Source organism: Platichthys flesus, chromosome 9, assembly GCF_949316205.1.
Source record: "Platichthys flesus chromosome 9, fPlaFle2.1, whole genome shotgun sequence".
Taxonomy (NCBI): Eukaryota; Metazoa; Chordata; class Actinopteri; order Pleuronectiformes; family Pleuronectidae; genus Platichthys; species Platichthys flesus.
This window is the reverse complement of record NC_084953.1, coordinates 5976844-5999027: the sequence shown is the minus strand read 5'-3', so window position 1 is coordinate 5999027 and position 22184 is coordinate 5976844. Positions and strand designations below refer to the sequence as shown.

Genomic DNA, 22184 nt, shown 5'->3' with positions numbered 1-22184 from the left:
AAAATCACGGCCTAATTATAAAGCCAGAGCTACACCAATTTTCTCTTTTCCTTCAAAAACCTCCACTGCCCTGAAATTACTATCAATATTCAATTAGGGGGCCGGGGATCCTGGTCGAGCCGACCTCAATAACAAACCACACTTCTCCGTGGATTAGGGCCCTTAAAACTAACACAGGGAAATGTCCTCCACAAATAATCAGCCAATAGGGCGTGAATACCTTCGGAGTAAAGTAAGGGCGCAGGAGTGCAACACGGGGAGGAGTGATCTCGTTGTGGCTTTTCAAACTATGTGTGTCTTTACGTTGAAGTTTCTCTGTGTTTCCAACAAGTCATCAAACCCCGCGTTGCTGTAGCTGTGAGTGGAAACATGTACCGTGGTCCTGGCTCGGCCGCTGGCAGGTTCCCACATGACAGAAGTGTTTTAATAACACGGACGAAGGGAAATTAGGTCATATTTCATATTTCAGATCCAAGCACGACTCCAGATTTACATGAAAAAAAACCTCCTGCTCCAAGCCACTGAGAACCTGACATTGACTCTGCTCATTAGTACACATCAGAGACTACTGTCTGCTTCCACTACAGCCACTGAGGTGCAATCTGAAGAAATCTGAATCTCTCTGAAACTGTGAGTTCTGTCAGCAACAAACCACTGATACAACAACTGGTAGGAGTTTGCAGCAGCCAAGTAAATGAAAACGTTGAATTATTAAATTTCCGTAAATTACTCAAATCAAATACTGGCTGGTATGATTACCACTTACTTTTATTTGTATTGATCAATACCCGACCGATATGGATTTTGAGGACTGATACCAATATATCGGCCAATATAGGCAATGATTCTTAAAATGCTATTACAGACCAGACACCTTCTGGTTTAGTCAATAATCGGACTGAAAGGAATTGTAGCAGAATTGTGTTTTACTGAAATTAAAGCTTTTAACAATAAACTGTAAACCAGAGAGAACTCCCCCTGTGCTAAAAAAAAACCAGCTTGGAAAACTTGACCTCTCGGCCTGAGCAAAGTGTCAACACCCTGGCGTCCCCTGAGAATTGACTGACTCAATGACAGATTGAACACGGTTGACCCAGTGACTGAGGAGCTCCGGCAGGACGATCCTCGAGTTACACATCTGCCAGAGAATGAGGGGTGGAGCGGGTTAGAGTTACACTTTAAACGGAGATGTCCTCCCGATAACAAAAACCTCTTCAGATGTCATCCTGAAATAGTGAAGCATTAACTTCGCATGTCGATGTCTAGCTGGTCCAAAAAAATAAAACATGAATAAAAGAGTGACTGCCTCTTGCACTGAATAGAAAACGTAAGAGACGGAAGGATAAAGTGAGATCCAGCTGAACGGCCACACCTGCAGACGGAGCATCGGAGCAGGTGTCCGCAGAGCCGACAGATTCCTGCAGGTTGTTTTCACTGGCAGATGCAGAACTGTTTTCACTGGATGCACCTTTCTTAACATTCAGGGAACGGCGCCCGCACACATTCAGGAGAAGCACGGCTTTCCATCACACTCCCATTCGCTCCGTGCCAAGCTGGATTTTCACAGTTTACAGAACAACACGCCTGCCCTCACAACTGGATTCCCACGACACAGGGGGAGGGACGCTCAATGTGTGTTTTCATGATAATTTTTACAGGGTTATATGTGAAATTGAAATTAGTCACTGAATATACAATGAGAGGGGGGGAAAAGAGCAGAGATCCTTTCTTTTGCATGCAACAGAAATGATGGCAGAGATGGAAAGAAAAGACAGAATTTGAAAAGGGATTTGATTCATTTTTAGAATACACGCCAGCAAAGACAAAATGATGGGAGGAGGAAAATGTGGCCCAGACGGAGCAGAGACTCAGGTAGGAACGAGCGGTGACAAAGGCGGATCCGATGGGGTGGGGGGGATCAGAGGGAGCCCTCAAAGCCGACTCCCAGAGCTGGGATGAAGGCGGCTCCGTGTGTGGAAGCAGAAGAAGATGAAACACCATTTGGGGCCAGGGCCCCCCCACCGCCTCGCCTCTGTGTTCGGGGCCTGTGAGCTCCTCCGCCTCTGAAGTGCTAAACACCCCCCCCCCACCACCACATGCCAAGCTCTGCTGCACCCTGCACCTCCTCCCATTTGGTGACTTGGTGCAGCTCTGCACAGACGGACGTCGATCTGCTGTTTTTCCTTTCTGCATATAGGAAATATTTACCCTTGAGAAAAGGGACAATTAGACTTGTTTAATTGTCTCCTGACATTTTTGTCGATCAACAGATCAATAAATCAGCCAAACTCTCCCAGAAAATAGGAATCTGCTCTTCAAATTCTGGGATATCTGGTTATAAATAACAAGTGTCATGTCTCGAACAAGGCAGTAAAATGACCAACACCCATGATTCATGTCCGATCCCATAAAAGACACAAAAAATCATGTGAGTTTGAGCTACAACTACCTGTCGTTTGTCAGATAATCCATAGACAATGCAATAATTTTGATAATTGAGACATATGATGATAAAACCTGCAAAAAAACCTGATAATCACTGGTTCCATCTTTGACATTTCTGCTCCTTCTTTGTGAAATTTTTATCAACAAAGCGATGACCCATGATGAGGCTGCATCCCTGCTCGCCCTCGACTCTGATCCAGCTCCAGCGGCTGGAGACAACAACTCTATTCACATCCGCTGGCAATCCAAATCTAATTGTCTGGATTTATCCATCAATTCAAAGCTGAGGTTTTCTGAGGCTGCAGCAAACAGACTCCCTCCTGATAAGTGATATGAAGGGGATCCAGATCTTCCACAGATCATCACACACTGGTAACCATAACCAGTTGAATTCATAAATCTGCACAATGGCATGTGTTCATCATTAACCCCAGTGTGCATCATATGACCCGATCCCAATTGAACCGTATCAAGTTATTAATGAGCACAGGGGTCAGGCCTCTGAGAGGAAACAGGAGGAAACGCTGCTTCATGGCTGAACGCACATGATCGTGATCGCAGGTGACGGATTTATCCTCATTGTATTATCCGTGCCTCGTGCATAGAGAAATTAATAAATGGGATGTTTTGTGTGTCAGGCAATTATAGAAAAAGGAACAATGCTGGTGTGACTGCGGAGTCACACCAGATCAACGCGTCCCAACTTCAAAGCTGCGCTGCAACGTGGAAACCAAAGAGCTCATTGTTTCATAACAGCAACATATCTGACAAACCAAGTTTCCTCTGGATCCTACTGGTTTTAATGGGGGGTTTTCAAACCATGCTGCTGCTCCAGGTGCCACATGGATCTCCCAGTTTCACACGGGAAAACCACAACAAACATCTCTTCTCCCCCAGTTACCTGCATCGTGAAGACTCCCAGCTCCTGCGAGGAGAGCTTCTTCATCTGATCCGCCAGAACTTGCGCTTCCTCCAGGATGGAAAACTCCGTGTCGGCTCCGCAGTATCCACAAGAAAGCGCCGCCGAGCACAGTAACACGAAGCCCCACGAAAGCGCCTGCGAGCCCCCGCGAAACCCACGGTGCTTATCCCGGAAAGCAGCGCGCCCGCTCGGCGTCGGAGCCACGGGTCCCTCCGCTGTCCGCCGCGCCATGATGCACCGGGGACCGGAGAAACGTCTGGTGGCGGAAGGAAGAGGACAAACTTTCCCAAAGGAGCTGAGAAACTACTTTCTTTACAACTTTGCAGCGGAGGGGACGTGGGCTCCGTCGCTCCCGTGCGAGACTCCGAGATTCCCAGCCGCGCAAACCATCGCACCTCGTAGAAATCCCTCCGGAGACGAGAACAGATCCATGCGTAAAACCGAGGATATGTTGTTAGGGGGGGTTTCTGGCGTGAGTCGTTGTCCGTGCTCCGTCTTTCGATCCGCGGCCGCAACTCCTGGAAGTCTGGCAAACAGTGTGTGTGTGAGTGTGTGTGAGCCGGAGATTCACCACAGTGGGGGTGAAAGTAGGAGGCGTGGAAACACGAGAGTCCTACCGGCGCCTGGATTCTCTGGATCAATGGATCAGGGTTTTTTATTGTGCCTGAAACTCCTGCTGGGAAAGAAGAGGCCAAAACAGAGGAGGCCAACATGCAGGCTGCAGGGCCGTGGTAAGAAATGTCATGAGTCCAAGACAGGCCCCCAAAACACCCACCCCAAAACATCTTCAGCCTTTTAAAGAAGTCTTTTTTGTCTTTTCTTTATTGTAGTAAAGTTGCTTTCTGACATTCTGACAACTTTGTCCTGGACATTTTTCCTTGGACAACTTTTCATGCCAACCCCCTGGAAAAATATCTGGAAAAACTTACGTCTAAAAACTTAATGATGTCCTTTCTAATGCGTGAAAGGCACGAATCAGAAAAAAATACAAATGGATAAAAAGGTGTCATACACATAGAAGATGTTGAATTAGAAAGTTCGCCAGATTCGAGAGCTTTTGGTGATGAGGACAAACGTGTGTGTCGATATTCTGTAAACAAAATCACGTGATTTCCATGATTTATACATCAACTCCTGCCTCGTCCACGCTCTACCCAGGACCCACCCCTCTCCTGAAGGATCTGGATATTGTGAACATGTCTGACCTGGATAATTCTTCTCTTCTTTACAAGTATAAGACAAACTCTGGAAAATGTCTAGACCCAATTTCTCATTTGCCGCAGGTCATGTCTGAAAGTGACTTTGGTTCATATTTTAGGGAGCTAGTTGTCCCAGAAGTAGGATTATTGACGTGGTCTTTCCTTTAAGCTACAAAATCATTATATGTTTTTCTCTGCAAATAGAGAGCACATGCTCTTTTTGGGGATTTAAATAAAACTGGTGATGCATAAACAAAATGTGCAGCATCAATCATCTGCGAAGGAAAATCCTATTTGGGAAAAGCAAATTAAATTTGTGTGAATGTGACTGAGAGCAGCCGAGTGTGTAGTCACCACCACAGAGTCCACTTCTGTTAGAATCCACTTCTTGGTTTCACTGCAGCTTCAAACTTCACTCGAGCTGAGCAGCTTTGAGAGAGCGAAGGCCTCAGTGTGTATCTGGGTAATAATCCACATTGTGACTGCATAACAAAAATACAAGTGAGCGAGAAAAGCTCACGTGATAAAGAATCTTGTAGCCGATGAGATGCGAGATGACAACAGCACTTCAACCCATCCAACAGCACCTGACCTCTCTCTCTCTCTCTCTCTCTCTCTCTCTCTCTCGCTCACTAACACTCACACACACACACACACACACACACACGCACACAATCCTGGATTGTTTTTGATTTGCACAAGCACAGTTGGTCTCCTCTCAGTCTTCTCTCGCCTTCAACCCTTTCTTTTGGAGATGGCCCGGTTAAACCCAATCAAAACGTCTGGAGGATGTGAGGACGGTGTGTGTGTGTGGGGGGTCCAATCACTTTAGACAAAATACATCACACACACTGTCACATGGTGTAATATCCACTGACCTGGAGGAGGTCAGGTTTACGACCTGCACTGCAGCCAGCCACAAGGGGGCGACTGTAAAACGTGTGTAAATTGTTCGAAATAAGACAGAATCCAATCATATCTGTAATTAGCATTAACCACGTGATATGAAGTCACTTGCTGAAGAGTTGGCATTCAGAAATATGTAATAAATTAAAGGGTTTAATCAGCCAGTCGTGTGTATTTAGTCGTGGTTCTCATCATAATATCCTGCCGATCATAATTGTGTCACATCAAAACTAATATCAGTGCTGCTGGTGTAGTGGTATCATGCAAGATTCCCATTCTTGTGATCCGGGTTCGATTCCCGGGCAGCACAGATGATTAGTACTTAGATCAGATACAACCTGTTGACTTCAGGACTCATGAGGTGTCAAGGTTTGCAGTTCTCCTCATGCTTTTATTGTTTACTATATTTGTGTATAATCTAAACACATGTGTAGACCTACTCGGCAATAAACACAGATTCTAATCCATCTGTAGAATTAAAAGATATTTCTAAAGATGTCAAATTAAGTCTAAAAAAACCTTCCATTGTTAGAAGAGCTCGAATGAATACAATCCTAGTAGAAGACAAAGTCAATTTATGAAATATTCCAAACTGAAAAAGGGCACAAAACACATTGTTATTGTGGTCACCAGTGGTTCCTTCTTCTTTTTTCTGCTTCCACTTCATCCTCTCATGACTCAGTACAAATGACCCGCTCTGTTTGTGAGAGTAATGGATGCAGCTGGCCTACTCACAGCTCTGCCCCCCCCCGGTCTGCAGCGGGTAAAGAGTTCCTGACGCTGCCATGCTCCTGAATGGGCCGGCTTGTCTTCATCCTTGGCCGCCGACTCCATCAGATGTTTGCACGGCCGTCAGATGCTTTTAGACACTCGCGACCTCAAGGGTGTTTGTGTGCGGCACGATAAGTTCCCCTGAACACCCCTGTGTTCTCAGGATTGTGTTGTTTCTCCTTCAACTCTCACTTCAACAGCAATTTTATTTATAAACTGTCTTGGAACACGAGAGTTCTTTATTTGTAAGGGAAGAAAAGATAACAGCCAATTCATTTCCTGAATTGGTTGCCATATTTACGCAGCAGAAATAAAAAAAAACAGATCCCTGTGCACGCACTAGAAAGAATGTATAAATTATCATAACCTGCAGCAGACCAAAATAACTCCAACGAAATTCAAACAGCGAAGGTTTTTGAAATCATCTGGTTGGTTTCCTCGCCCCTCGACTCGGCCGCAGAGCCAGAGCTGACCTCATCAAAGCTCCGCCGGAGAAGTGTTTATGAGTCTGGAGGATTTGAAAAACATACTCGGCTCTTTCTGCTTCACACCTGTTATGTCTGTGTTTATGTTCTTATTAGTGAATGTGTGCCGTGCTGCAGCAGGTGCAGCCTATTCGCAGAGCTGGCAAAGAGATGTGTCGGGGAAAAAGACGCGGTGGCCCCTCTCTGATGTAGGTAACATATCAATCTGTTTGGAGTTAGATAATGTGATAATGCTCTGTATATAGTGATAAAACACACTGAAATAATAAATATCTATTGGCTGACCATGTACATCCTCTTCGTTCAAACTTTAAGATCAAGCAAAGACAGTTAATCAAATGGAAAAGTCACGTTTCATTTGATTATGATTGCTGTGGTATGAATTATACATCTTCACCTCTTTTAGAACAGTAAAAAGCTGTAAAAGCAACAACAGGTATGATCAATGCAATGTTACCACATCAGTTTAGTGAATTTATACCGAGAAAAACATGTCATTACCTAAAGAAAGAGATTTTGGGGTCGTCATTAACAGAGATAAAGAGATTTATTTCACAGAATTAACCCTGTTGGCATTATTTTGAGAAGGCCCGCGCAGCCGTCTGGTTTTGGGACGGTAAAGAGAAGAAGAGGAGAAAGTGAGGCTGATCAGTGAAGGATCTGTTGAATGGGATCTGGGCTGAGATGCAGGGAGGTCCTCTTCAAAGCACGACAGGAAGACACGTCTCGCTTCAAAGCCTGTGACGGAGATTTCTTCTGACATGCAAACAGGAAATATTTGGCTCAGGATGTAGTAGGACTTGTTACCTGGGGAAGTGGTGAACCCGGAGCAGATTTGAAGCCAGATTACAGGAGGTTGCACACCTCTTATTAAATATACTTTTATTAGGGTGGGTTATCTTTGACACTGCGGTTCAAATAAAGCCGAAAGCAAATGGAACCGTGAGGCAAGTTCCCACTGCAGTGATCGGTAAACACAGGGGTTGAGATTCTGACAGGTGGAGGCTTGTTAGACGTTTACCGCAGCACCCCTCCTGGTAATCAAGAGCCTTGCATACGATAAGAGGGACGTGGAGGTTAACTTGGAAACACCGGTGGCACAAAGACAACGTGTTGGAGAAGTCACTGAAATAATCTCCTCACCAGACAGAGCCCCAATGAGACAAATTTGAAAGAAGTAAAACCAAAATATAGATTCACAGATGCAGGATGAACTCTGTTGCATAATGCTAAAATATGCATTTTTTTAAATCTCCTTGAAGTTTTACATCGACCCTTAATATAATAACTTAAGCGACAGAGTCTTTCCTTAAATTCCCATGATTCATTGTATGATCTGCAGGTGAAACAGGGAAACGTTAACATGTGTACAAAAGTGAGGTTTTTGTAAATATTTCAGCTTTTCACTCGCTCTAGCGTCTTGATGACACGAATGACAATGTTAGTCAGTTTCTTTGCTCCGTTTTAGCTTTTGCAATAATCTGCTGCTTTGGAAACCTCAGTGTGGCTGTGTGGCCTTTTTATATGAAGTCAGAGCCACTCAGAGGGTAAAGGCTTGGGGAGGCCCAACCTAGCTGGCGTGACATTTTAGTTTGACTCTCTCACGCATGTTGTTTACTGCTATGGTTCTTTCAGATGTGTAGTTCTGTACCACGTCAAATGCCAGCAGTAAAAAAACGAATCACATAAAATATCCACAAACTTGTAAATCCATCTGCTTTCATTAGTTATGGGTATATATTGATGGACTGGAGGTATGAGGGTGCACGACACTGCATGAGTGTCCTCACCACAGCTCTTGCCATCTCCAGCTGCTCCTGGGTCAGCCTCAAACCGCTCAGAGGAAATGTTCTGGGCACAGCTGCTCCTCTTTTAGACACCAACATCATCATGTGGAGGGAAAAAGATCATCATTCACTCCTCATGTCTAATCACAGAGATGAAGGGAGCAGAGTGAAAAACCACCCAGAATCATCCATGTGGATAGCTGCTACTTAATGAACACATCAGCACAATAGGGCCATTGTAAAACCATCCATCATGTAGAAAGCAACCCTCTCTACCGCTCTAACAACCAATTACATCTGATAACACACAAATATAGAGGAGTCGCCTTGACCGACTAACCAGACTTTCTCTCTCTCTGCCACCACGGCGCCAGGCTGATGAAGAACAGTGGTAAAAAACAGAAATGACTTTAGACGTAAACAACCTCCCAGTTCCCAGCTGATGGGAACCCACTGGCGGCTTCAGAGTCTCTGGGCAGCCGTCCATCTGAGGACAGAAAGCGCTCTGGGGACAAACGAGCCAGACCCAGTTTCTCCTCAATGCAGGACGGACCCCTGTGGTTCAGGTGGTCGAGGAAGAAGGACACAAGTGGGTCACACTTTCATGGAGTCATGGAAACACAGCTGGACACAATATGCACCGACCTGGACGACCTTGAAACCTTGACAACAGTATCATCAATGACATTTCAAAGAATAAATAGTAGCCTGCAATTTGTTGATTCACACGTTTAAACAGTGCAGCACCAAAATCTGGTCCTTGTTCATACACACATCTGTTAACGTCGATGTCGAATTACCATGCAACAGTTTATAAGGTTTTAATTTCTGTTTCCTTCATTTTTTAGTGACTAAAATGAAAAGGGATTTTTGTATTTTAGCAAATATGACCCCAAAACATATAAAATAAGAGATCTGTCATTTTTTCTTAATCAGTTATGATCCCAGTGATTATTATTATGAATTTGTGCATAAAGCAACCTTTGCAATTGAGGGTTCTTGAGAGCCCTTACCATCTTCATCCAGATGTTTGAGCCCTGACAAGACTAAAAACAAACCTGTTAGCCAGACACCAGTAACATATTGTTTTTAATCATAGAACTCTGCATGTCAACAATAATCAAAGCATGACTGAAAGTAATTATATCCTTCAGAATAATAGGTCTAAACCACTCTTGTTGCTTGTGGTTTAAAGTAGACGCCACTTACATTCCTGGCTGTTGGCATTTACCAATTAGCACTGGTTCATGTTGGGAATGTCGTTAGGTTTTCATGTATTTCATTACAAAACCAAGGTATTGATTCAGATAAATAAAATAAAATCTAAATCTTATGGGAATTCTTCCAACAGCTGCTCAGATTCTTCAATCAGATCCAAAGTTGTGGACCAACCAGCTCAGAAACTCCATCTATCCACACAATGAGTTCTGTCTCTTGGTATTAGAAAGTAACTCAGTATATTCCAGGGTCATGATCATTCATTTTACTTTTGGTACTTTGGTAAAAAAAAACAAGAGATCATTTCTACACTTTGGTATTAAGTACTTTTGTTACTTTTTAAAACTTTTGCACATTAAACCTCGTAAGACTTTAAATGCAAGACTTTATTATTATCTCTACACTGTGGTATTCCTACTTTTACTTAAGTTAACCGTTTATCTGTAAAAGGATAAGGGCTAAAGAATTCTATTTAAAAAGCAATAAAGAAACGAGCAACAACACATTCAGAACCTGATGTGCAGCGTCTCTGAAAGGCCACAGACGGACTGGGAGATGGATCTGATTACAAACAGACTTCAGATCCACTGGCTGTGACTTTGTGATAGGAGCGGGATGTCATAATTAGAGGGAGCGAGCCCCCCCGAACATCAAAGCAGAGCAAAACATGAAGAAGCAGCTTCAGTTGGTTCCTAAACCCATCACTTCACACACAGGGAGCGGATCATCAACTGCTGCTGATGGGTTTTTAATTAGACACAACAGAGTCCATAAGGAAAATAAAGAGACAAGACAGCCGCCATCAATTCTTATGAATCCATTGGTGACATGTGTGTGTGTCAGAGCGAGGGGTGTGGCCTTAGAGCAGGCTCTCTACAGTTACCATGGCAACTTGAGTCTTTGAAGTGTTTTTACCCCCCCCCCCCCTTTTTTGCAGCTGGATGTAACAACCATATCCCCCCCCCCCCCAGAACTCCTCCCCCCTCAACTCACCCTCGTCCCGTTCTCCCCATCTCCCTCTCTCACTCTCTTTCTCTCTCCCCATCTCCCTCTCTCCCTCTCTCCCTCTCTCCCTCTCTCCCTCTCTCATTCTCTCCCCCTCTCCCTCTCTCCCTCTCTCCCTCTATCCTCTCTCCCTCTCTTGCTCCCTTTGCTGCATCAAAAAACGTTTCTCTTTGAAGACTTAAGCCGATTCCAAGTCAGAACCCAACGCTATTTCTGGCTCCATTCAAGACTGGGGCTGTGGCTTTGTTGCAGTGCTGTGTTTGACATCTGTGTGTGTGTGTGTCGGTGTGTGTGTGTGTGTGAGAAAGAGAGAGAAGAAGAAGAAGAAATGTGTGACTCAGTCTCGCTTGTGCACAAGAGATATGTGTCGAAAACCAGAAGAGATAGGTATGTGTGTATATATAACAGACATAAACAAACAACGTGATTACAAAGCTGCCTGCTGGTTGAGGCTGATAATGAGAAACGTTGCCTCATGTGTGTGTGTGTGTGTCTGTGTGTGTTTGTGTGTGTGTCACACGCAAGTACAGACACAAACCTAAAAAAAAAAAAAGATATCAAAGGATAAGTAGGGGAGAGAGGATGAGATGAAAAGAGGAAGAGGAGGAGGAGGAGGGACGGCAGGAGCAGAGGAAGAGGCGAGGAGATGAAAGAGGGATAGGAGGAGGGGAGGAGAGGAAGAGACAGAAAGATCAGAGGAAGATGGGAGGAGGTGAAGAAAGGAGCACTGCGAACACAGCATGTTGTGTCATCGGGTTTCACATTTTATGTCTCACGCAGATAACGATGAGATATTAATTAGCAACAAACTGCCACGGAGTTCACCGCTCGATATAGATCGTGGACGTTTGAAGTTGGTCTTAAATTGGTTCATCGCAACCATAGACTGTTTAAAGATGGACGACAGGACAGCTCCGCAAACCAGGCCACTTGCTGCTAACGTTAGCTTAGCATAAAGACTGGAAGCAGAGTGAGTCCTGCTGGATCGACGTATGAAAAGTACACGGAACACACTCCTTGTCATTGTTATAGTCTTCTCCATCAGTTTGAATTTAGTTAATGAGACATCTCTGTCCTCCCTTAAATAACATAGTTTGGGGGGGTGGTACCAGAACCTTTGGGGTGGGGCTAGCTGTGCTGAAATTGTCTGATTGGTGGAGTACTTAAACAATCTCCACAATAGCGCATTCCTTCTGTATAACCGCCACCTGGTGGAGTGGAGTGGAAGAGCTAGTTGTAGCCATCGGTTGTTTTCACGTCTTTAGACCACATTGGAACCAAAATCAGAAGGAGCCTTTTGGTTTCTTAAAATTAGTTCCATGGCTTGAGAGGGTTTTTTTCAGGGTTCTACTTCATAAACTGCCGATACAGTATGTCTCAATGTCGGTGTGCGAAATAGGAATTATTTTTTAATCTGGTTAGTCCAATCAATTCCCTGTAAAATGGTTTATAGAGATGTAAATGTAAAGCTGGTTTTCTTTGGAATATTTTGTGTATTCTGAGATAATCTTGGCTGAGAAACTAAAGATATGTGATTAATTGATTTCATCATGACCCAGAATAACCAGGATTCAAAGCGCACAGGTTCAGGGGCCCCGGCTGACCACCCTCAGGGCAGGGGGGGGCCCAGCGTGGAGAGAGATCTTAGACATTAGAGCTGAGTGGAACCAGACTCGGGGGTTTTGTTGGAAAGGAGCTGAAGTGGAGAGGGGGAGTGAATAAAGAGTGGCAGGCCTTGCCCTTGGAGCCCCACCAGTAACACACACAGATGGAAAGCATTAGACCTCCATTCCTGAGCAAAGATGGATGGATTATTAGATAGAGAGCCTGAGAGGAGTGGGAGGAGAGGGAGAAAGGGAGAATGGGGAAGGAGTGTGGGGTGAAAGACTGGGAGAGGGGGAAAGAATGAGGCATGAAAGGGGAGGTGAAGAGGGGAAGGAATGAAATGGGAAGGCAAAAGAAGAATACATTCCCTCCTTTCAACTAAAATATATGGTGGACGCACAAGTTCATTCAAGAGAGGCTGAATCAAAACCCAACATTTAATGGAACATATGGAAAAACCCACTACACATAGACTTGTATCATATCTACAGCAGCATAAAAACACTATTCAGAATAATGAAGCTAACACATGCAGCATGACCAAAACACGTCCTCTGTCTATCTTGGATATATCGTAATTGTGTGTGTGCGATTTAAAGAATAGCATTTTCCAAAACTGCAACTGATGATTGTTTTTAATATCAAGAAATAGTCAGTGAAGCCATTTAATCCTCCTGTCTATAAAATATTGAATTCTAAACGCTTGCTTCCCTCTTTGTGTACATGCATCGTTTAAGGGTGAGGTCCTGGCTGCAGGCTATTTTATATCTGTAAGCCCAAAATAATTTATTCACAGCTTCTCCGTAAAGGAAATGCACACTCACTTTGCCGACACAGCAGGGGGTTGCAATTAGTTTCATGATGTCCAGTTGGTATTGTAGAAATATGATGAAGCCGGTAGCCGGAGTACTTCAGTGCCCGAGGGGCGGACAGAGCATTTAGCATCTGTTGACTTCCTGTTTGTGGTAGCGTTGGCAAAGCGGCGACTGTCTGAAACTAACTTTAATGGTCGGTTGGGTTTTCTCCGAGGAGTCAATATAGGCAGATTATTCAGGGCCATCAGGAAATGGCCGGCACCGGAGCAGCCTGGGCCCCAGTGTGTATAAATGACTCACTTTCTGTCGGCTCTCTCCTTATCCCTCTGAATCTGTAGAGTTTTATTACAAACAATCAGAAAGTTACCAAAATGCATCGCGTGTGTCTATGAGCTGAACAACAAACACAGTGACTACATTTACTTTTTTAAAAAACATTTCCAAAGCCATTTTTTTAAATCTTAAACTGTCATTATTATTTTGATTTGAGTTTTCAGAATCGTATTATTTGCCTGATACTGGAATAATAATGTGTTTTTTCCATTTAAATAAAATGTATTAAAAATGCAGTTTGACTGAATCATTGGATTAGACATAGTCAAGTCATTGCAACACAATCTGCACCAATTTCATTTCAGCTTCGGAAAAACTTTCAATCTTTACAACACTTTTACAATGATAGAATATATTCTTACTTCTCTCCATTGTTTCAAATAAAACATTACACCAATCTATGCACTGTTTTTTTATATCATTAATATATAAATTGCAAGGTGGTTTTCTATTTATTATTTTGGGTGCATTTTTAATATAAGCAAATACTGGTTCCTATTTCATTTCTTTTTCTATTATCAATTTGGTGCGAAATAACCAAAAACAACCAAAACTGTGCGTCCGTGAAACTTCATATTTAGGTTATTCAGCAGGAAATCAGAAGCTTTTTTCACAGTGTCCAGCTTCCATTTACCAAAACTGTGATGTAATATATTAAATATGTCGTCTGCTGCTTCCCTCTCCAGCTTCCGTGGGTCCAGGAGCCACTTTTGGAGAGAGGTCACGTGATCTCAGACCTGTGAGGCATGAATAGAGAGAAGGAATGTGGATCCATCTTTCACTCCATTGTTCTCCACTCGTCTCTCCGACTCTGCGGCCGTACCAGTGTCTGTCTGACAATGAGGGGGTCTGTTAATGTTTGAAACAACTGAATGATTCCCACCTGAACCATTAGCTCTCAAAGATACAGAACAAGACCGTGCTCCAGCACTCTGGAGGATAATGTGGCCAACCGGAGGTTTAGGATTTAATAAACGCAGCCTCTGGATTGGTTCTCGAGGCGACTGGAGTTTATTCCATCTGTGGTCGTTGTTAAGGGTTTGATTGCCGTGGCTGTCCACTTCACTTTATTACCATTTCCTTTGGATTTTAAAGGGTCCACTTACCTACTGGAAGAGCCAGTGCAGTGTGAAAAATAAAAGTCACAACACACTCTGGGGAGCGCATACAACTGCCAAGGCCAACAAATCTGCTTAACTTTGATCAAGATGCACCAAATTTCACAAACTCAGACATCAGCTCCCACAATGTAGCAGATTTGTCAAGATCCGTGAAAAGATACCTGAAAAAACTGTGAGAAATATGAAAAAATGTCCGAATCGTACAATGTTAAAGAAAGTTCAAACAACAACAACCTGGATTTACCCTCTGATCCGGATCCAAACCAAAATTCTCCCCCTGACCCACATCCTTCCACCAAGTTTCATGAAAATCTGTTGAGTTGTTTTCTTGCTTAAAAACCAACCATCAAACAGACAGGGGTGAAAACAGATGTTTTATCTCAAATTCTCACCTTCTCAAACATACTGTGCTGCACCTGAGCATCATTGTGTTACTGGTGGAAACAACACAAGTTCACGTTGAATCGTGTGACACGCACAAGTTGCCGGCACTGCGTTCGACATTAATCTTGGCATCAATCTCTTTGAATACACAGTTTCATATGTTACTTAATTGCTTTACCAACAAAGAGCCCCATTAAAGTGGAATCCATCAACACACGGCACCGCTCTGTTTGTTTTGTTAATCACCGGTTGTGATAGAGAAATCGGGATCATTATAATATTTACACTGCAACGCAAACCTCACGGTGCAAACTGTTAATACAGATGAGATGAATCATTCCCAGAACAGGTCCCCAGGTTTTCCACGTGTGCTGAGGAATGAAAAGCTGGAATAACGAGGGATCTTGTGCAGTGTTTTGTTTTTTCCATCTCTCGGTTCGGTTCAGGGATCACAGGCTTCTCTGTGAACTGAGGATACATCTCCAGCATCTCTCCTCATCAGAGCTCTGCAGATCATATCACAAAAACATTGTCATCCACACACAAAGGCTGTTGCTGTTTACAGGCTGGAGGCTGTTTGGAGCTATTCGTCGTGAAAAGGTTTAATGGAGATATGCTGATTCTTTTATGAGCTTCTCCAAAGTGATAATGTAAAATGTTAATGTCTCCTCTCTTTTCCGGCCTGCTCCTCTTCATCCACCTGTTGCATCTCAGCCGATGGCAGCTTGTGGTTGGTCAGTGTCAGTGACCTTCAGGGGATGTTCCCAAAAAACACTTGCCTGCAATTGACACAAATAATACAAGTATAATTATAATATAAAACAGAGTCAAGGTAAAAACACACAATTTAAAAGACTTCCACATCTGGTTCATAACAGCTTCATTATGATTTCTTATTATCATTTGTAAAAGTACAGAAAGATATATTAAAGTTATTTCATTTTAATACTTCACATCAGTACTTTACAAACGAACTTAAAACAAAGAGTTTAGAGTCATAAGAAAAGCAAAGATGTCCACATGTCTCTGGTAAATATATTTGTTGTATGGGACAGACAGATGACTTCACAGTCCTCCCGACCCGTCCCAACTCCGTCAAGGCCCCCGGGGAAATTGAGCCAGGCACTGATAGCTCACTTGACAGCGTTCAAAGGCCTCACTTCACTTCCCCTCTCCAAGGTCAGTATCTGGCAGCACGGACAGCGGAGGTCAAGCTCCTGTCAGCCCCCGAACAAAAACAGCTCATGTTCCCCAACAATCGGGGGCTTGTTGGAGGCTTCCAGCGGCATCATGACAGAGCGAGAGGGCGGTGAAACTGTATCCCCCCCCCACCCCCCCTCCTGCTCGCCTTCTCACTCCCTCACCTGCAAACCACGGCCCTCGACCCTCGCCACAGCGGGAGCCTTCATGTTGCCCTTGTCTTTTAGGGTCAGATCCAGGAATTCTGCTTCACTTTCTTGAGCAGTGCGATATACATTTTTGTGGAGTTTTCCGAGAACTAGCCGTGTAGATTTTATATCGCAGGACTACGCAAAAAACATCAGAACCAATTTCCATAAAAGTTTGCGTTGGGTTGATGAACGATTCAAGGAAGATTTTTCGACTTACTAAAAAGACTGCCCTTCTATTCAATTTACGTTCTGATTAAACCGCTTATTATTCTGTGATTCTTCCATTAAAATGCTCATTTTATACAATCAGATAACATTTGAAAAACTGGCTGCCACAAGTTTTTTTGTTAACATCTTACAATTTGCTCTATTTTTTGTTCACTTGACTGTCAAAACTGAAATGAACCGGGCTTTTGAGAAAGCCAGCTGAGCCGAGGTTCGGCCTGTGTTCTTGTATATGACTTAAATAAATAAATGAAATTCCTTAAAATTAGCTGCTGAGCAACTAATCAACTGACTTCTTCTAATCCATATGAGCCTCTTGAACCCCTGATGAACCCGACACATCAAAGCCGGGTGTGGTCACCGGAGGGAACGACCACACCCGGCTTTGCAGCCTTGAAATGGGGCCTGTGGAGCTTTTGTGTGTGGAGCTATGACGATATTGTTTTTTGTGGATCCCTGACGTGTTTGAATGTTATTGCACTAAGTGACAACCTAGAGAAGACACAAAGAGAGAAAGACAAAAGAATTCGAAGGATGCAACGAGGACATGCAGATTGTAAACTCATGTTAAAAACAGTTTTAAAAATCTGCTTTGCACATGTTGTAGTTCAAAACACCTGCAGGACACATTCAATAAGAGAAGCTGAGAGTTGTTCCCTTGTGTCCTTCAGCTGTCGTCCTGATTTGTTCAATGGGCCCAGATGAAGACGGACCCCACAACTGGAAACCATCTGGCTCCCTCTGACTCTACATGTTGTTCCCATAAGGACCTTGTGATGCAGCGGAAACACATTTAAAACCTGATCACTGTTCTTTAAAGCTCTAAGTATAATCCCTGTCAGCCTTTCAACGCATCGGTCTCCTTTATCCATCCGTCTCTCTTTCTCTGAGCACGTCCATTCTGTTTTTCAGCCTCTCCTCTACTTTCAGAGCTCATTACAGAACATTAGCCTGAACTCAAAAGGCCAAACGGGGCTCGGCTTGCAGAGAGCGCCCTGGGGGGGGCGGTTGGGGAGGGAGTGGTCGTCCCATTGGTGACATGGTCTGGTCGCAGGAAGTTATGGTTTCACTGAACCAGAGGGATTTGAGCAGTGGGACAGTCCACGCCCATTCCCACTCCAGCTACCAGTGAGAGGAGGATGTTTAGGTCCATTCATTCAGTTGTGCCAAACGTATAAAAGTTTTATGGCACATTACGCTTCAGCTGCACCACGGAGACCAAAGTATGCTGACCTGCTAGCTGATTGGTGGACAGCTCAACGTGAGCTGGTGGAGGTGGGATGGGGGGGGGGGCTTATCATCCTTGGCTGGGTCCCCTGGGTGAAGGTGTCTGATCTTAAGGACCCGAAACATCTGATGACCCCGGGTTCTTCAGTGACAACCATGTCCAGGTGGAACCTTGAGGTTTCTCATAGAGCTTCTTAGTACTTTCCCATTAATTTAGTTATTTTAGTTATATTTCAGATTAGGTTAGGATTGTAAATAAAACACATACAATAAGCTTTTTAATAAGTGTTTCCCAACCATTTAAGCTTGTGACCAACAAAAAGTAAAGTTTGGAGAAAAGTTATTAGAAACAAAATAAATAAGAACTGATTGCAAATTTGTGTTATTTCTTTTTTTTCTACCTCTTTAATGATTTTATGACACCCCTGATTAACATGGTGACCCACAGCAGGGCCCCGACCCCATTGGATGAAATTATCTAGCTAAAAATATCCCAGTTGGATTGAAGTGGTCACAACTTGTAAACATTTGTAAACTGATGACACTATTAATAGTTTGGGGAAATGGTTTGTGTAGTTACACAACTTTAACTGTGTGTGTACGGTGAGTGAATCACTCACATTTTACACATGGACCGTGTGTGCAGACATGTAATAAAAACATGTGGCTCCACACGCACACACACGCACGCGCACACACACACACTCTTGTTCAAAATGTCACTCTGAGCAGGAAATGAGAGAAAACACAAAGCGTCACTATTCTTGAGTCACTTTTCCATCTTTGGCCAAATTCATAACTGGACTAATATTATTTCCAGCTGTTTTCAAACCCATACCCACACTACGGGTCACAGCTAAAGGGCGCCACCCCCTGGCCAGTAGTGGTCGTTCGAGCCTCAGGGGCATATTCAATGAAAAATTCCCCAGCAGGTTGTAGTTTGGCGCCACCCAGTGGATTCCCAGTGTTGTTACCACAGTAGTGATCATAACAGTGACTGCAGGTTTAACCAAACAACATCATTTAATACATGATTTTGCAATACAAAACATCTGTGCAAAAATGTTCAGTCACAATACAAAGACAAGGCCTCTCGTGGTCAAAAGGGGTCGAACCTTCTGATCGGTACACTGTCAGATCTTTATGCTGGTTTCTTTTGTGTTGAAAAAGAAAAGAATAAAATAAAAAAAAATAAAAAGGTACAATAACGATTTGTTTTTGGCCAAATACTAAAGTACCTAGACTTGATCAGGATTCACAGTCTTGTGTACAAGTGGTTTATTTGCACTGTTATAGTTTTACACATACATGTACGTTCCTCTACACACAGGAGGACTCGTGTCCCCACTCAGATGCCAGGGTCACTCAGTCTTCTTCAGAGGAAACCCAAGAACATGGTTCTTATTTTGTACCGTTTGTTATTAAAGCAAGATTATAAAAAAAAACTACTGAATGGATTTCAACAGACTTGGTGGAAGGATGCGGTTAGAAATGTAATTATGGTGCCGATCTGGATCTGAAGCCTTTTTTTCGACATTTTCCCTGTTTTCCCTGGGAATAATAAAATAATCTTCTTTATAAAATATCAGACACATTCAGGGAACTTGAGTTTGAACAACTTGCTGCAGCTTGATTCAATCCACGGGCACGGTTGGGCCTTGGATTTGACACGATGAACGAATCTCTACCAAAAGGTGGAAAAGTCTAAACGTCTCATATTGCTAGTTACAGACAATCAGCTTCTCTCTTATATTCTGTTTGAATCTCAGGGCAAATTAAACAAAAGTTGATTTTGGCTGGGACCCCTCCAAGGACGATACAGCTGATGGATGGATACACTTTCTTGTAGTGACATCAGATCCCAGATCAGACAATCTTAACATTGAAGTCTTTTTTTGTATCTACATTCAACAAACCAATGATTGTCTCCTACACAGATACTTTACCTTTCACTACCGAGAACACAAACTGTTTTGTTTAGCGGCAGCAGATTCTGTGACTCCTCTAAGTAATAAAAAGCCTATTCAGCCGTTTGCTCCAATGAAATCAACAGTCAACATGAAATATGAACGGACAGATGAGGCGTCATTGGTGTGATTTCAGCATTAGAGAGTTAATCATTCACAAAAACACACTTCTTCATAACACAGAAGGAGGATCGGGTGAGACAATGCATCAAAACCACAAATGATCACACAAACCTGGACACTGGATGTGTTAAGATGTAAACACGTCTGAGATATGTTGCTTTCAACATTTCTGTCGATTTCACAGAGAATAATTAATGGGTGTTTCAGGGAAATATTTGTATTAGTGAGAAATCTGGATGTAGTGAATTAAATGTGGCTTCATGACTGTTGGACTATTTTATTTCTGTTTCGTTAATGTTACCACTAGTCGTTATGATAGTTAATTTTTTCCATCCTCCCTCCTTTGTGTGATGTCCTCAGAGTTTTGTTTGTGCACAATCCAGATGAAACAAATCCAGCAAAGTAAAAACAGAGATATGACGACAAACCCTGTGAATAAACATCTGTAAATTCCTTCACAACTTAAGACACTGAAAACAATGAAAAAACTCATAAAGCAAATAAAATATCACATCCAATCAACACTAAGAGAAAATGTTTGGTGTGTGATTTCGGGCAGATTGGAGGATCCATGTAGAGATCACAGACAAATGATGGAGGGAGGCACAGACAGTTTCCTCATATAGAGGAATGAAAGGAGGCTGATGCAGAGTTTACTTTTAAATTCGAAAAAAAACGAAGACAAAGAAGCAAAGAGGCCTGTGTCCAAGTCTCAGAAAGTCATGTTGAACATTCAGTTGTCATCTCTGAAAGGGTGTGAAGATGAGTGTTTCACTTTCAGCTGCTTCGATTGGAAAGTTCCCACGTCAGAGTCTGAAAAAGGCTGAAGTTCCAGGGCAGCTCCACACCTCTGCTTCGACCTGCTGAAGGCCTCTTCTCTTTTACTGCACAAGCTCACTTTGTTTTTTTCCATTTCAACGTCCAGAAAGGAGCGAGTCGTGCTGACCCCAGAGGTCACGACCTTGTTGACACGTGTCAGTCAGGTTGTACCACACAGAGAGGAACACAGGGGGGGGGGGGGGGGACTCGCTCCTTCTTCCCCTTTAAAGTGTTTTCCATAATAAAAAAAGTTATTTTTGAATATATATCTTTGCATTTCATTCATTCAGGACTTATGTACCGTATTTACACAGAGGTTAAAATAAAGACATTTTCAAACCATGGTGGTAAGGACACTTGCTTTGGACAGGAAGGCATTTAAAAGTCAAACAGCCGTGTGTATATACTCGTGAGGCTGCGACAGTGTTTCCTGCTTCCAGAACCGCTTTCTGTTCGCTCCCTGTCCGACCAGAGGAGAATTCTTAAAGCAGGTCACTGGGTGAGAGGCCCCCCCCCGGGTGTGTGAGTGTCCGTCTGTCCTCCTGTCTGTCTACAGGTCTGCGGTGATGACCGTGTCGTACATCATCACGTCGTTATCCGCAGCGAGCAGCGCCGCCGTGTGTGATCCGTGGTCCAGGTGTCCCATCCCCTTCTGGGTAAGATGTCCGTACACCTGAGCCGACCCCCCGCCGCTGCCCGGCATGATGCAGTGGGAGAGCAGCGGGGCGTTGGCGTCGTGGTTGGAGCCTGTGGTGGAGGGCACGCCGCTGACGTGGCCCGTGCTGGTGGAGCCGCTGGCGCTGCTGGGCGAGCGGCTTTTGGGAGGTGGCAGGTGGTGCTGGATGACTCTGGTGGGCGGGGCCGGGGGGGCGAAGTGGGCAGGAAAAGCGGCGTATCCAGTGGGGATGGGGTATCCGTTGACGGGGATGAAGCGCTGGTGAGTTGTTTGCACGGCCATGGGAGCCCAGCCTGGAATCTGAGCCATCTGGGCCGGCGTGGGCATAGCCTGGGCCGGGTACATGTACCCTGCGGCGGCGGCAGCGGCGGCGTACCGGGGGTTGCTGAGGTTGCTGACGGGGCTGGCGCTGAGCGAGGTGGTCTGGGTGGTGGCGTTGCCCCCGCCACCAGAGGGCGTGCTGGAGCTGGCGTGGGACGACAGCCCCTCCCAGGCTCGCAGGCGGGCGTGGATGTCCTTGAACTTCGTTCTACGGCCTGGTCCCTCCTGCCAACACTCAGTCATCAGACCATAGAACCTGGGAGACAAGAGTTTAAGATTATTACAAATAAAAAATGATTTGGATTAAAATCAAATCAAATACCTTTATTATTATAATTATGGTATTATTGTATAATAACTTTGAAAGGAAATTAGCTTTTTGAAACTTATTTTAATAACAATAATTGAAATCCCATTTTTGCAATATAGTGAATTAATG

General features: G+C 43.9%; 2 protein-coding genes and 1 non-coding gene across 3 annotated transcripts in view; 1 reads left to right on the top strand and 2 right to left on the bottom strand.

Moving 5' to 3' along the window:
- cachd1 (cache domain containing 1) overlaps window positions 1-3914 on the bottom strand; it is a 71100-nt gene extending 67186 nt beyond the window's left edge. The window contains exon 1 of the mRNA XM_062395251.1: window positions 3347-3914. Coding sequence (XP_062251235.1) covers window positions 3347-3598 — 252 coding nt within the window. The 5' untranslated portion in view covers window positions 3599-3914. The remainder of the gene's footprint in view (window positions 1-3346) is intronic.
- A 1797-nt stretch (window positions 3915-5711) lies between these two features.
- trnag-ccc (transfer RNA glycine (anticodon CCC)) lies at window positions 5712-5782 on the top strand. The gene has a single exon. It is a non-coding gene; the product is annotated as a tRNA-Gly (tRNA).
- Window positions 5783-18843: 13061 nt separating this feature from the next.
- Window positions 18844-22184, bottom strand: part of ror1 (receptor tyrosine kinase-like orphan receptor 1) — a 113639-nt gene continuing 110298 nt past the window's right edge. The window contains exon 12 of the mRNA XM_062394671.1: window positions 18844-22001. Within this exon, the coding sequence (XP_062250655.1) occupies window positions 21299-22001 (703 nt within the window). The 3' untranslated portion in view covers window positions 18844-21298. The remainder of the gene's footprint in view (window positions 22002-22184) is intronic.